At 41.1% G+C, this 15,123-nt stretch overlaps 1 protein-coding gene across 1 annotated transcript in view; it reads right to left on the bottom strand.

The window, feature by feature from the left end:
• Window positions 1-13,339, bottom strand: part of slc25a29l (solute carrier family 25 member 29-like) — a 42,647-nt gene extending 29,308 nt beyond the window's left edge. Inside the window, exon 1 of the mRNA XM_086002988.1 lies at window positions 12,993-13,339. Coding sequence (XP_085859114.1) covers window positions 12,993-13,026 — 34 coding nt within the window. The 5' untranslated portion in view covers window positions 13,027-13,339. The remainder of the gene's footprint in view (window positions 1-12,992) is intronic.
• Window positions 13,340-15,123: the final 1,784 nt, after the last annotated feature.

Genomic DNA, 15,123 nt, shown 5'->3' with positions numbered 1-15,123 from the left:
TTAACCTTTCCAATGAGTCACAGCAGTGCAGCTCTCTGATTGGGTGGCTGCAGCAGTCATGTATGCTACACTCAGAATGGGAAGTGCCATTTTCTGCAGTAGCATTTTTCAAGAGAAGGTGTTGAGTTGAAGTCTCTCTCTTATGGAGTCCAAGGCTCATGGTGTGCCATGTGTGTTTTACAAATGTTGCTGCTGAGTTCAAATGTGAAAGCTTGGGCCATGCAAGAAGTATCCAAACGTCTAAAGCACTAACCTTCTTCTGATTTCTATGTTCAGGTCCATTTGTGTACGTAATCTGCTTTTTTCTACATTTGTAAAGTCTTCTGATTGTCATACAAGAATATAACTAAAATATGAGTGTCAGAGTATAAGCCAGATTTCACAAAAATGGCGAGAAGCAAAGCCTACAAACATCACAATTGTTTTGTGTGCCTCACTATATCTTGTGTAATGCAAACATATTTTTGTTTCTTATTGTTGCTGGATTATTAAAATTTTAGGAAATTATTTTTAAAAGCTGAAATACACCAATATATACTGGCATGGATATTTTCATGTTACACTGAAAACAACCATGATAGCATACTAGCAGTATACAGCACTTTTACCATTAATAGAGTGCCGTGGGCTGCAGAAGCCATTGGTGGTACTCTTGAACATAAATGGCCTGACCTCTGTAGAGCTAACAACAATATTAACGGCAGTCTTGTATCCCGCAATATGAGAGCACAACTACAATGAAAGTGCACATTTCATGTCAATATACCTGACACATCAGAAGTGATAAATAAATTATCTATATAACATCATGTCCATTTGAAATATCTCACACTTCTCACAATGAATTATGTGATTACATAATGACCAGGCACCAACCTATATTGTGCCGATGTATGTACCTCATATATAAGTGTGAAATTCATGACCACCTGAGTTTTTATACAAGCATATGGGTGGTCGGGGGTGGGGAGAGACAGAGAGAAGAAACATAACAATTATAATTCCTTACAAGCATATGGATGGGGGTGAGGGGGGAAAAAAGCAGAAACATTCTCAGGCTCTCTCTCGCAAACCTGAAAGATAAATACAACCAACTGTAAAGTTTCATTTAAACTCGAGACTGGTCACAAGCATCACAAGATTCCTTTGTCATGTGTCTCTGGCATAAATCTGAACTGTCTGGAGAAGCAAAACTAACATCACAGAACTACACCACCCACTGAACCTGCCAAAGACTACCAAGTATTTGATCGATTTAATTACAAAATCATATGCACTTCAGAATGGTTACAGCACGGAAGGTAGCCATTCGGTCTGTGCCGACTTTCAGCTAGTCCCACTCCCCCACCTTTTCCCCGTAGCCCTGCAAATTTTTTTCCTTCAAATAATTACCCAACTCCCTTTTGAAAGCAAGATTGAGTCTGCTTCCACCACCCTGTCAGGCAGTGCATTCCAGATCTTAACAACTCGCTGCGTAAAAAAATGTTTTCTTGCGTTGCCTTTGGTTCTTTTGCCAATCACCTTAAATCGGTGTCCTCTGGTTCTCGACCCTTCTGCCAATGGGAACAGTTTCTCTCTATCTACTCTGTCCAGACCCCGCATTTGAACAGCTCTATCAAATCTCCTCTCAATTTTCTCTGCTCGAAGGAGAGCAACCCCAGCTTCTCCAGTCTATCAACATAACTGAAGTCCCTCATTCCCGGAATAATTCTCGTAAATCTTTTCTGCACCCTCTCTAAGGCCTTCACACCCTTCCTAAAGTGTGGTGCCCAGAATTGGACATAATACTCCAGTTGGGGTCGAACCAGTGTTTTATACAGGTTCATCATAATTTCCACACTTTTGTACTCTATGGCCAGGATTTTCATTGGGCTGTGGAGGCAGGAGTGGATGCGTGTGGGGGGTTAAAATCTCAAAATCGGGGGGGGGGGGGGGGGCACGAACCCATCCCGCCTCCATGCCAGTTTCAAAGGAGGCAGATACCCAACCTGTGCTGGGACCCGCCTCCCCGAGGCGGGAAGGGGATTAGTGCCAATTAACTGCCTGTTAACAGTTAGTTAACAGGCAGTTTTTTGCCTAATCCCTATTTTTAATGTTGAAGTGTGGGATTCCCGACGGCTCCAAACCATGCCAAGTTAGAGGAGGCGGACCGTCGGGATGAAGGGGTCGAGATGTCCGGTGTTCAGGTGAGTGATGGGTGCATGAGAGCAAAGGTAAGTATGTTTGGTGTGTGTAAAGTGTTTAAATAAGTTTTACATACCTTTACAGCCTTCCTTCCTTCAGGTCTCGGGAGTCCCTCATCTCACCGGCACAGAAAGCAGAATGGCCGCGAGCTGTCAAAAGTTCAGCATTCCGTTCTGGAGAGATCTCTAAATCAGCCTGAGAGGAAGGAATTAACTTAGAGTATAGATTGTCAGTGTTTGACAGCTTCAAACAGCTGTGAAACGCTGCTATTTCATCTGTCAAAAGCTCGACAGATAAAATGTCAATCTGTGACGTCACCTGTTGCCGGGTGGCCCTTAATTGGCCTGCTGAGCCCGCTGGGCGGGCTCAACAAGGTCAATCAAGTGAAAATCGAGTGGGTTGGCCACAACTCGATGGAGGTGGGACTACAACCCCAAAAGTTGTAGTCCCGCCTCCTACACGCCTCCAGTATCAAAATCCAGCTCTCTCTCTATTTATGAAGCCCAGGATCCCGTAAGCCTTTTTAACTGCTTTCTCAACCTGCCCTGCCACCTTCAACGATTTGTGCACATATACCCCAAAGTCTGATTGTGCAGCCCCTTCAGGATTATACCATTTAGTTTAGATGTCCTCTCCTCATTCATTCTACCAAAATGTATTACTTCACACTTTGCTGCATTAAATTTCATCTGCCATGTGTCCACCCATTCCAACAGCCTGTCGATGTCTTCCTGAAGTCTATCACTCTCCTGTTCACTATACCTCCAAGGTGTTGTGCCATCTACAAATTTTTAAATTGTATTCTGTACACCCACGTCCAAGTCATTAATATACATCAAGAAAAGGTCCTAGAACCAACCCCTGGGGAACACCACTGTATACCTTCCTCCAGTCTGAAAAACAACCGTTCACCACTACTCTCTGTTTCTTGTCACTTAGCCAATTTCATAGCCATGCTGCCACTGTCCCTTTTATTCCATGGGCTTCAACTTACAGCTTCCTTAAACTACCAACTGTAGAATGTTTCATTATAGCAAACACACCCAAATACAGAAATAACTAAACTTACATATTTTCATGGCAATGTTAACATTACATAGGGCTGGGCAAACTATTTAATGATTAAAAAAGATTATACATATACAAAAAAGATCTAGCAGGTAGATAATTAAATTGGCTTTGCTGGCCTGAATCATACAATTTTCTTTATTCTTCTGTCCAAACTACTGTTTACACTACTGAGAGGTGTTTGGCAAATAGAATCCCTAAAGAAACAATGCTTGTTTAACAGGAGAAAATTTCTATCGATATTTATTCTGCTACACTCCTTTGCATCAACAATGTAACACCAATAGAAAATCTCCACTGCATCACATCCGGATGTAAACATCAGCTACTGCGAGCAGTCCTCAACACTCCACAATAATAAAGATGGCACCAATTTCACATTTTCCAATCAAATCATACAAGGGAGCCATGAAAACCAAACTTCTTGTGAAAGAAAACTCTTGTGGTGGGACAGGTGGAAGGAACAGAACTAACCCGATAACATGCATCTTGTAAAAACAAATCTAGCTCTATTTATTTAAACTGGCTTTCAAACGGTCTTTCTGTACTCACATAAAATATCACCGGAAATGCATCTAATAATGGCAAGTCTAATATGCGTATGAGAATTAATGCTGTTTCATACAATTATACGGCACAGAATTATAGAATCATACAGCACCTAAATAGGCAGCCAATGAGCTAGGTTCATTTTTTTAAAACCATGTATGCCCACACGGAATTAACTTTTATTATGTAACAATACTGGAACGAGGCCCCAGGCTGTAAGCAGAACAATTTACAAACATACTATTGTATTTCTGTAAAATGTTGATAAGGTGGGTTTACAATGTTTAAAACTTGCAAGTTTCATTGCATTCAGCAATAATATCAAGGCAAAAAAAAGACTTCAGTTCCTAAAAGATTTATTTTTTAATATGCAGCTAACACCCCTGGTGTATGCTAAAGGAAAGATTGCAGTTTGCCTAAGAACTTGATTTTCCACATAAATTGTATAAATGGTGGATCACTGAGTGTAAGGTTAGAAGTAAAATGATTGTACAAAGTGTTTTACCCATCATGCTCTGTAAACTTCAAAGCAAATCTTGAAAAGACCTTTCAGAATTGAGACACTGCTCCTAATTTAAATATGAAATATTTTATAGTACAGTGTACAAAGGAAAATAAAGGCAATTAAGAATGGTAGAAGCCAAGTCAGAGATTGCCAAGAGCACAGTGTCCATCAGCTCCCGATCCAGGTCTCAGCAAATCCCTTTATCCAAGGTTCATATAGTTGCTGAGTCATCAGGCTTGGAATCAAAACCTTGAAGCAGCCTATCGTCAAATAATTTAAAAGAGTGGGAGCGAGAAAGAGGGGGGGGCGGTGGAGAGCGAGGGGGAGCGAGAGAGAGAGGGGGAGTGAGAGAGAGGGAGAGAGCGGGGGAGCAAGAGAGAGGGAGGGGGAGCGAGAGAGAGAGCGCAAGAGGGAGGGGGAGCGAGGGCGAGAAAGAAAGAGGGCGAGAAAGAGGGACTTGCATTTATATAGCACATTTCACGTCCTCCAGACTTCCCAAATCGCTTTACAGCCAATGAAGTAATTTTGAAGTGTAGTCACTGTTGTAATGTAGGAAACATGGCAACCAATTTTCACACAGCAAGCTCCCACATAGGAACAGGAGTAGGCCATTCAGCCTCTTGAGCATGTTCCACCATTCAATGAGATTGTGGCTGATCTGCGATCTAACTTCATATACCTGCCTTTGGCCTATATCCCTTAATACCTTTGGTTAACAAAAAGCTATCAATCTCCGATTTAAATTAACAATTGATTACCATCAATTGCAGTTTGTGGTAGAGTTCCAAATTTCTACCACCCTTTGTGTGTAAAAGTTTCCTAATTTCACTCCTCAAAGGTCTGGCTCTAATTTTTAAGACTATGCCCCCAGTCCTTAAATCCCCAACCAGCAGAAATAGTTTCTCTATCTCTACCCGATCTGTTCCCCTTAATATCCTGAAAACTTCGATCAGATCACCCCATAACCTTCTAAATTCTAGGGAATACAACCTTAATTTGTGTAATCTCTCCTTGTACCGTAACTCTTGAAGTCTGGGTATCATTCTGGTAAACCTCCGCTGCACTCCCTCCAAGGCCAATACATCCTTCCTAAGGTGTGGTGCCCAGAACTGCTCACAGTACTCCAGGTGTGGTCTAACCAGGGTTTTGTATAGCTGCAGCATAACTACTACCCCCTTGTACTCTAGTCCTCTAGATATAAAGGCCAGCATTCCATTAGCCTTTTTGATTATTTTCTGTACCTGTTCATGACATTTTAATGATCTATTTACCTGAACCCCCAAGTCTCTTTGGACATCCATTGCTTTTAGTTTTTCACCATTTAGAAAGTATCTTGTTCTAGCCTTTTTAGATCCAAAGTTGATGACCTCACATTTGCTTACATTGAAATCCAGTTGCCACAGTTTTGCCCATTCACTTAATCCCTTTGTAATTTTATGCTTTCTTCTACACTGCCGACAATGTCGCCTATCTTTGTGTCATCTGCAAATTTGGATATATGACTTTCTATGCCATCATCTAAGTCGTTAATAAATAGTGAATAGTTGAGGCCCCAACACAAATTCCTGCGGGACACCACTAGTCACATTCTGCCAATTTGAACACCTACCCATTATCCCTACTCGGTCTCCTGCCGCTCAGCCAATTTCCTAACCAGTTCAATCATTTTCCCTCAATTCTGTGGGAAATTATCAAATGCCTTCTGGCAGTCCATATAAATAACATCCATAGAAATTCCCCTGTCCACTACTTTAGTCACCTCCTCAAAAAACTCAAATCAGGTTTGTCAGGCATGACCTGCCTTTCACAAATCCATGCTGGCTCTCACCGATCAACTGAAAATTTGAGGTGTTCAGTAACCCTATCCTTAATTATAGACTCTAGCAATTTCCCGACAACAGATGTTAGGCTAACTGGTCTATAATTCCCTGGTTTCTCTCACCATTCTTAAAAAACGGACTGACATGCGCAATTTTCCAATCTAAAGGGACGGTTCCTGAAACTAGAGAACTTTCGAAGATTATAGTTAGGGCATCTGCAATGTGCTCATCTACTTCCTTTAAAACCCTGGGATGGTAACCATCTGGCACTGGGATTTGTCATTCTTTAGTGCCATTATTTTTGTAATTACTGTTATTTTACTTACGTTGAGTCCCTGTCCCCGATTCAATATTAGTTTCGTTGGGATTTCTGGCATGCTATCCTCTTCTACTGTAAATATTGACGCAAAGTAATCATTCAACATGTCCACCATTTCCCCATCGTCATTGATAATAGCACCACTTTCAGTTTTTAAGGGGCCAACATTGCTCCCGACTACCTTCTTTTTCCTAATGTAACTAAAAATTCTTCATATTGATTTTGATATCCCTTGCAAGTTTCTTTTCATACTCCCTTTTTGTAGCTTTTACTATCTATTTCGTGACCCTTTGCTGTTCTTTGTATCTTTCCCATTCGCCAGGATCGGTGCTATTTTTTGTATGCTTTTTCCTTTAGTTTGATGCTGTCCCTCACCTCTTTACTTGACCATGGCTGCTATTTTGGCAAGTAGAGCTCTTGCCCCTCAGGGGTATAAACTGATTCTGTTTCACATTAAATTATTTTTTACCCGTTAACAGATTTGTCCAGTTTACTGTGGGCAGTCTCTGCCTCATTCCGTTGAAGTTGGCTTTACCCAAATCTAGAATCTTAGTAGCTGTTTTGCGTTTTCCCTTTCAAATGCTACGTTGAACTCCATCATGTTATGATCGCTATTGGATAAATGTTCACGCAGTTAGGCTGCTAACTAAATCTGGCTCACTACTAAATCTAATATGGCTTGCCCCCTGTTGCCTCTACGACATATTGGTTGTTGAAAACTACACCGGGCACACAAGAAATTCGCTACCTTTCTGACAGGTGCTAGTCTGCTTTTCCCAATCTATATGAAAGTTAAAATTCCCCATTAAAACCACTCTGCCTTTACTACACGCTTGTCTAATCCATAAACAGCAATGTGATAATGACCAGATAACCTGCTTTAGTGATGTTGGTGGAGGGATAAATATTGGCCAGGACATCGGGGATAACTCCCCTGCTCTTCTTCGAAATAGTGCCATGTGATCTTTTATGTCCACTTGAGGGGGCAGACAGGGGCCTCGGTTTAATGTCTCATCCGAAAGATGGCACCTCTGACAGTGCAGCACTCCCTGGGTACTGGACTGGATTGTCAGCCTAGATTTTTGGGCTCATGTCCTGGAGTGGGACTTGAACCCACAAAAACCATGAATACTTTGTCCAGTTCTGATCACTGCATTAAATGCAGGTGCAGAAAAGAGCCACAAGGCTGATCCCTAGTTTCAAAGGTTTGAGCTATCAGGAAATACTGTAGAAACTTGGGCTGTTCACACTGAAATGGTGGCATCTGAGAGGTGATTGTATAGAGGTTTAAGATAGTTAAGAGAATGGAAAAGGTAAATGCAGAATATTATTTTAAGTTAAATAGTGAAAGTAAGATGTAGATTCAAACTAGTAAAAGGTAAATTTAGGACTGATATCAAAAGGTTCTCCTTTACACACAGTGCAATCAACACATGGAATAGACTTCCAGGAGGAATAGACTTCCAGGAAGAGTAGATACAAAAACCCAGGACTCTTAAAAAGTTGAATGTTGAAATGGAGGGACTTTCAGATATTTCTGGATGGATGAACGAAGATGGGCCAAATGGCTTTCCTCATCCTTAAACTATCTTGTGATCTTGCAGGCAACAGCCAAGGCATATGACAACTAAGTGACTATCAAAATATGGTGCAACCTATAGAGGAACAAAAAAAAAAAAGTTCTAGTAGAAATTGTTAATAATAAACAAGAACAATGCCAGCAAGTGATAATGGCTGAACTTGGGCAAAATTCACTCAGTTTCAGTTATTTACTAATCTGAATTTACCAATCAATGTTATTTTAATACTGGCGGGAATCCATTTATTTCAAATTGGTGAATATATTTTAAATGGGTTACCACCAACAATAAAGTAACAGCAATCAAAAAATTCAGGCTGCTGTCCTAATAAATATGATTTTATAAAAAAGGGATTTTTAAAATCTTTTTTCCATTTTTTTTTAATGTGATCATTTAGAGAAGGAATCTCTTGGGTTATAGTGATAAATAAATGCACAAGATGTGTGAAAATTATCTTAATTATTAAGTTGAAACAGTGCTCAGCTTGTGCAAGCTGCCAGGGAAAGGATGCTGCCGGGCCTGCTGAGTGTTTCTAGCATTTTCTGTTGTTATTTCAGATTTCCAGCAGCCGCAGTATTTTGTTATTGTGCCAGGGAAAAGGATGGAGTCAGGAATAAGGTGTGGAGCTTTTTTGGCAGAAGTCAAACAGAATGGCTTTAGTCTGCCAATATGGAGCTGAGGGATATTATTATAATGGGGAGTTATTCTAAATATACCAAAACACATTATAGGATCACAATAGCAATTTTGTTTCTACCTATATCCAGTCGCTTAGTATTAGGAATGCACAGTACTGTGACTCAAATTTCTATGCTAAGATTTCAGTAAAGTAAGTTTTGTATTATGTTAAAGGTTTTGCATAATTCCCCCAGCTACTCTGGGTGGATGCCTGGTGTCTGCGACATGACAATGATCTCAAATGATAAGCTGGCACTTAATGATGATGTTGTCACCCTGGGCTGTCATCTGTTATTCTTAGAAATAAACGAAGTTGCAGGGTTTGAAAGTGATCCTGTGGTCCCCCCAAAGCAGAATTCCAAAATTGAGCTGCGATTGCCGACTACAATAGGTATCTAATCAAATTACTTTCTTTCATATCTACTTGAAAGTTAACTATAACGTGAATCCAGATGTTTTGTTAATTAGTAAAGCCAGTAACATTCGGTCTGGTTTCTCATCTAGTCTTCTTTTGCCTCTCTGTGTAGCCATCTCCCACTAAACATATCTTTAAAAGGTTGCTCACCTACAGAGATGCTGAGATAGATAAAACAATGCTCCATGGGTGTAAGATAATAAGCTATACTGTATTACTGTGCGTACTACAATAAAGAAAAACAACTTTTTTAACACAGACTAATCGCTGAGGTGATGGCATGTGACCATACAGCAATTAATAAGGCCCAGTGATGTAGTTTGTTAGTAATAAATTCACAAATAATTTGAGGGGGAAATTGCATGCTAGGTACAGCATTTAGATCCAATAAATTTAACTGTAAAGTGTTTTAGCTAATTTACTGATATCATGTAAATACAGCTTTGCACTTGGCAATAATGAAAATTTAGAAATGTTAGAATCTCGAATCCTTATAGTGCCAAGAAACAGTTAAGAGATCAGCGAGACTGAAAAGTATAGAGACAGTCAGATTGGCCTCATTACCTTTACTAATTAAGGAAATGCAGTGGATTCATCTTACAGTTCACCTGTGGGCGTTAAGTAGTTTTCCAAATAGGAAATAGTCCTGTAGCTTCAAGTTTGAATCCCTCCAGTTCCGACATAGCACTGAAACGGCCCTAACCAAAGTCATGAACGATATCCTTAGTCATTGTAACCATAGTGTTTTAATCCTCATCGACCTCTCACAGCATTCAACATAGTTGACCACATGATCCTCTTCCAACACCTCTCCTCCATCATCCAACTTTGTGGGTCTGCCCTCTCATGGTTCCATTCCAACTATCCAAACATAGACAGAGCATCTCCAGCAATGGCTTAACTTTCCTTCCCCCCTAGTCACCTCCAAAACCCCACAAGGTTCAATCCATGACCCTCTCTTCCTCCTCATTTGCATGCTGCCTCTTAGTGACATCATCCTCAGGGAAAGGATCAGCTTCCACATGTATGTTGATGGCACCAAGTTCTACATCTTCCATCACCTCCCTGGCTGCTTCCTTCTGGTCAGATGATCTGCCTGACATCCAGTCTTGGATGAGTCACTACTTCCTCCAGCTCTTTATCGGAAAGACTGAAGCGGTCAGCTTCTTCCGTGCAACAAACTCCATTCCCTTGCCAGTGATTCCTTCACCTTTCTTGTTTTAGGCTCAACCAGACCCCTCTTCTCCCCCCCACCCCATCCCCAAATACTTCTTTCTTCTGACTCTGTCCTTTGGTGCATCTTCTTTACCATTGGCCCACTAAGAAAAATAGTTTAGTTTAATCACTCATCTCATTTTCAGTTTATGGGACCTTGCTATGTGCAAATTACCTGTTATGTTTAGCCACATAATAGTGACTGCACTTCAAAAAGTAATTCATTGGATGTGAAGCACTTTAGGATGTCCTGAGATAATTGATAAGACATTATACAATTGCAAGTTGTTTCTTGACATTAAAATGCTTTAATTTTTTAGAAATTAGTAAACACAAATAAAAGTGGGATGCAGTGCACCAATGGGCAGCATGATGGAGGACACAGGTTCAATCAACCAATCCCCAGAGGTTCTGATCTCAACTGTATCCAGAAGGTGTCCAGTAACACTGGAGAGTAGCAAACCCTTAAAAAATAAAATTGAGGTTGACTGAATATGAATGAAGGTACTGCAACATAGTGGTATCACAGAAGCAACATCTTCTTGAAGAAGCAACAAAAAGTAATTGGTTCAGTTGTCACTACTTTGATTGCAAAGTCCATTTTAATCTGGTTAATTTAGGCTTCGTTTATTAATGCAAGTGTGGTTGTTTGGAGAATCCTTACTGTTTAGTGTCTTATGCTCTTTATGTTAAGAATTAAAGGAAAACAATCGTAATACAGTTTAAGCATTCTGTTGTGCTCATATTTTTGACAACAAAAAAAACATCAATGGCATTTCCTGAATTTATTTCAGAGGCTGAACAAATCAGCTGGGTATATTCCATCAAATTTGTTTAACAACATTCAAGAGAACTCCCAAAAGTAATAAAGTGTCCTGACGAAGGGTCTTCGACCTGAAACGTTGACTCTGTTTCTCTCTCCACGGATGTTGCCTGGCCTGCTGAGTTTTTCCAGCGTTTTCTGTTATTTCCCAAAAGTAATGTAATTCTGGGAAAACTCAATTCAAATGAATATAGCTTTCATATTATGCCAATATGGTCAATTGAAAATGATGATCACTACCATTTCTATTGCAACCTGTCCTGAATCAAAACAAATCCCCCAGAGGCATCAGACAACAGTAACTCAAGCTCAGGGTGCAGGCCTCTGGAGCTTTGCTCTTGCGGTTTGATGTCATCTGATGACTTTGATTAGATTACCACACTACGATAACTCCTAGGTACCTGCTATTCTTTAATTATTCCTGTCCCCCACCACCTCACACACAGGTCATAGATGACTCCAGATTTATGCACCTTATGCCTGCATTCTAGTTCTTTAGTCAGTCAATGCCATATTTAGTCTTTGTTTAGTTTAATTTCAAACATGGATATCTGATTTCAATAAATTACTGATCAATGACAATAAGTAAGTCTTCAGTGTCCATTACACAAATAGCAAGATTTGTACTACTTAAAAACAAGTAAAAGGATGCAATAAGCTCGACTCATGGATGCTGTCTATTCTTTAATCATTGATTACCTGGGATGGCAGGAATGACGTATGAGGAGAGATTGGGTCGATTGGGCTTGTACTCGCTGGAGTTTAGAAGAATGAGAGGGGATCTCATTGAAACTTATAAAATTCTAACAGGACTAGACACAGGAAGGATGTTCCCGATGGCGGGGGAGTCCAGAACCAGGGGTCACAGTCCAAGGATAAGGGGTAAGCCATTAAGGACTGAGATGAGGAGAAATTTCTTCACCCAGAGTGGTGAACCTGTGGAATTCTCTACCACAGAAGACAGTTGAGGCCAATTCATTAAATATATTCAAGAAGGAGTTAGATATATTTCTTAAGGCTAAAGGGATCAAGCGATATGGGGAGAAGGCAGGGACAGGGTACTGAGTTTGGATGATCAGCCATGATCTCATTGAATGGCGCAGGCTCGAGGGGCCGAATGGCCTACTCCTGCTCCTATCTTCTGTTTCTATTACAAAAAACATTCACATTATGAATAAAGGGTCCACCCCAAAACAAAAATACAAACTTTTGCTCAGCATATTCTTTACAGGGGCACGTATGGGTTCATAAGAGAATCCGGGGAAACAGATTGTTAAAGAGCAACATTCTTTTTAATTCAATGTACATTTGTAACTTATTGCAACAAACACTTCGTCAACGGCTTGTTGCCAAGAATGTATCAGCTAACGATACAGATTTCCACGTGCATCGCTGCTATTAATAAGCGACAGGGATGATCAGAGCAGGCAACTGCGTTTTTCCAGTTACAGGGCAGGAGCTGCAAATATCCGACGGCTTCACCGCAGATTGAAAGGGGGAAGCTTATTACGCGGCACCACTGCCGTGCCAAGCCAGCCAGGGAGGGAAGTAACGGGGCCTGGAGCACTTCCAGTGCCGGCTTCTAATCCGCTCAAGTCTGGCCTGACCTTGAATTCGCGAATGAGCAAATATTCCCAGTGCTGCAACGGCGAGCCTCCCGGGCCCGGAGCCCGCTCGAGGTTTCCCCGCCGGACACTGACTGCATCAAACCCAGCGCTTTGGAAATACGTGGCAGCCGCTCGGGTTATACCGTCCCAGCGCAGCACGCAGGGCTGCCGCGGCGCTTTGTCGGAGCTTTTTGAAAATGAAACCAGATTTTATATAAAAAAAGCTCACCTCCCAGGCATCCTGCAGCGAAATCCAATGCCATTTCTCTGTCTAGCACTCAATGAAATGATGGCTCTCTTGTTGATCGAGCTGCTCACACCGACCGGCCGGGCCTTTCTGATCGGCTGCTGATTGCGTTACAGTTTATTCAATAAGCTCAGTATTTACAGATCTGCGGATACTTGGGCTTCAATTCATCAATTGAACACCTACACCAGATTTGCTACTCAATAACGGTTTCTGTTTTGCTTTTAAAGATAAATTTAATACACGTCTTTTTTTCCCCCTGACTAGCTGTACCGCCTCCTCCCAGCACATATGCAATCCAGCTTTTCTATTTCGAAACGTTCTGAAGGTGGTTTATAGCCTTTTTTAGTGCAAGTTCCATCCAATCACGGCAGCCAGAAGTAAACACCCCCCCTACCCGCCCCTTATTTTCATTGGCTCCTCATGCAGCTTCCCAGCCCAGGCAAGCGTAGTCATCCTGAACTTGGGCCACAAGACCAGGCAGACATTCAGCTATTTACAGATTTAAGCTGGTTTCACAACTTTTTCTCCCTATACGGGAAGTGCTGCATTCGGCAAACTAATCAATCTTCACATATACCAACAAAGAAAACTAGCAAAAGATGACCAGCTTAAGGCAGTAGTTCTTCAACCTTTTTGGATGAATGACCCCTTTTCAAATAGATTAGTAATCGCCCCCTCCCCCATCATTTTAGAATCATAGAATCGTTACAGCACAGTAGGAGGCCATTTAGCCCATGGCTCCCTGCAAGAGCACTTCAGCTAGTCCCACTCCCCTGCCCTTTCCCCATAGCCTTGCATTTTTTTCCCTTCAGGTACTTATCCAATTCCCTTTTGAAAGCCACTATTGAATCTGCCTCCACACTTTCAGGCAGTGCATTCCAGATCAGAACCACTCGCTGGGTAAAAAATATTTTCCTCATATCGCCTTTGGATCTTCTGCCAATCACCTTAAATCTGTGCCCTCTGGTTCTCAACCCTTCCGCCAATGGGAAGTTTATCTACTCTGTCTAGACCCCTCATGATTTTGAACACCTCTATCAAATCTCCTCAATCTTCTCTGCTCTTAAGAACAACCGCAGCTTCTACAGTCTATCCATGTAACTGTAATTCCCCATCCCTGGAACCATTCCCGTAAATCTTTTTTGCACCCACTCTAAAGCCTTCACATACTTACTAAAGTGCCTGTTGAGTTAGAAGGTTGCCAGACGGCCGCAATTTCTAAGCACACAGCAAATTGCGGCCGTCCATCACTGAGCTCCATCAATCCAAATTCTATATAATTCTGCTCATACTTTCTGTTCTTCGTTTGTTTCTTGCTACTGCGCTCAGCACTGTCCATGGCTTCAGCTGAAGTACTTGCAATGGCAGTATGAGGTCGTTTCATAATACTTATCCATTTTAAAGTAATTTACTCACACCCTATCATAACTCGTGATGAAAGGATATTTACTAGTCCTAGCCCCTTTGAGGTTACCCCGGATCAGGCGTATTTCTCAGATGTTCACTTTCAACTAAAGTTTGAAGTAGCTGAATCCTAAAGACGCTTAACTGGGTCTAAAGGTCCAGGCTATCTCTCCCTAAAAGAAAGGAAAAACCCGAGAATGTTACCGTCCTCCAGATAGTGCTTTTAATAAGTTTAGCTAGACTGTAATGTCCTGGATATTCTGAGGGTCCAGAGATCTCCCCTCAGAAAAATGTACCTCTTCACCAAAGAGTGTACAGAGATTGAGTTCGCGAGTTATTGATACATAAGACTTATGTGAGACAATTGTAAAAATATAGAGATTTATTAAAAGAACCGACATGCAATTTACAGTTGGTGAATCAGTCAATCGCAACGTTAACAGTTCTAAAAAGAGAAAAAATACGATCTTATCTTTAACAGAGAATCTTACTTTTAAATCTTAACTTCGCTACAGTGTTACAGTTCTTAAAATTTTCTATCTAGGATATCCATCAATATCAAAATACCTTTGATCCCCGAGGTACAAAGAGTGGAAGACCACAGAGCTGCCTCTGCAGTCGATAATCGCCTTGCCTGATTAAAGCGACTCTGATATCCCAGTTAAGACTTCAATATTTATACCCTTTTTCAGTTGTATTTCCTTTA

The sequence above is a fragment of the Somniosus microcephalus genome, chromosome 12 (genome assembly GCF_052327205.1).
Source record: "Somniosus microcephalus isolate GS21.2 chromosome 12, FLI_Smic_1.0, whole genome shotgun sequence".
Classification (NCBI taxonomy): domain Eukaryota; kingdom Metazoa; phylum Chordata; class Chondrichthyes; order Squaliformes; family Somniosidae; genus Somniosus; species Somniosus microcephalus.
The sequence above is the reverse complement of the archived record's forward strand: the minus strand, read 5'-3'. Positions and strand labels throughout refer to the sequence as shown.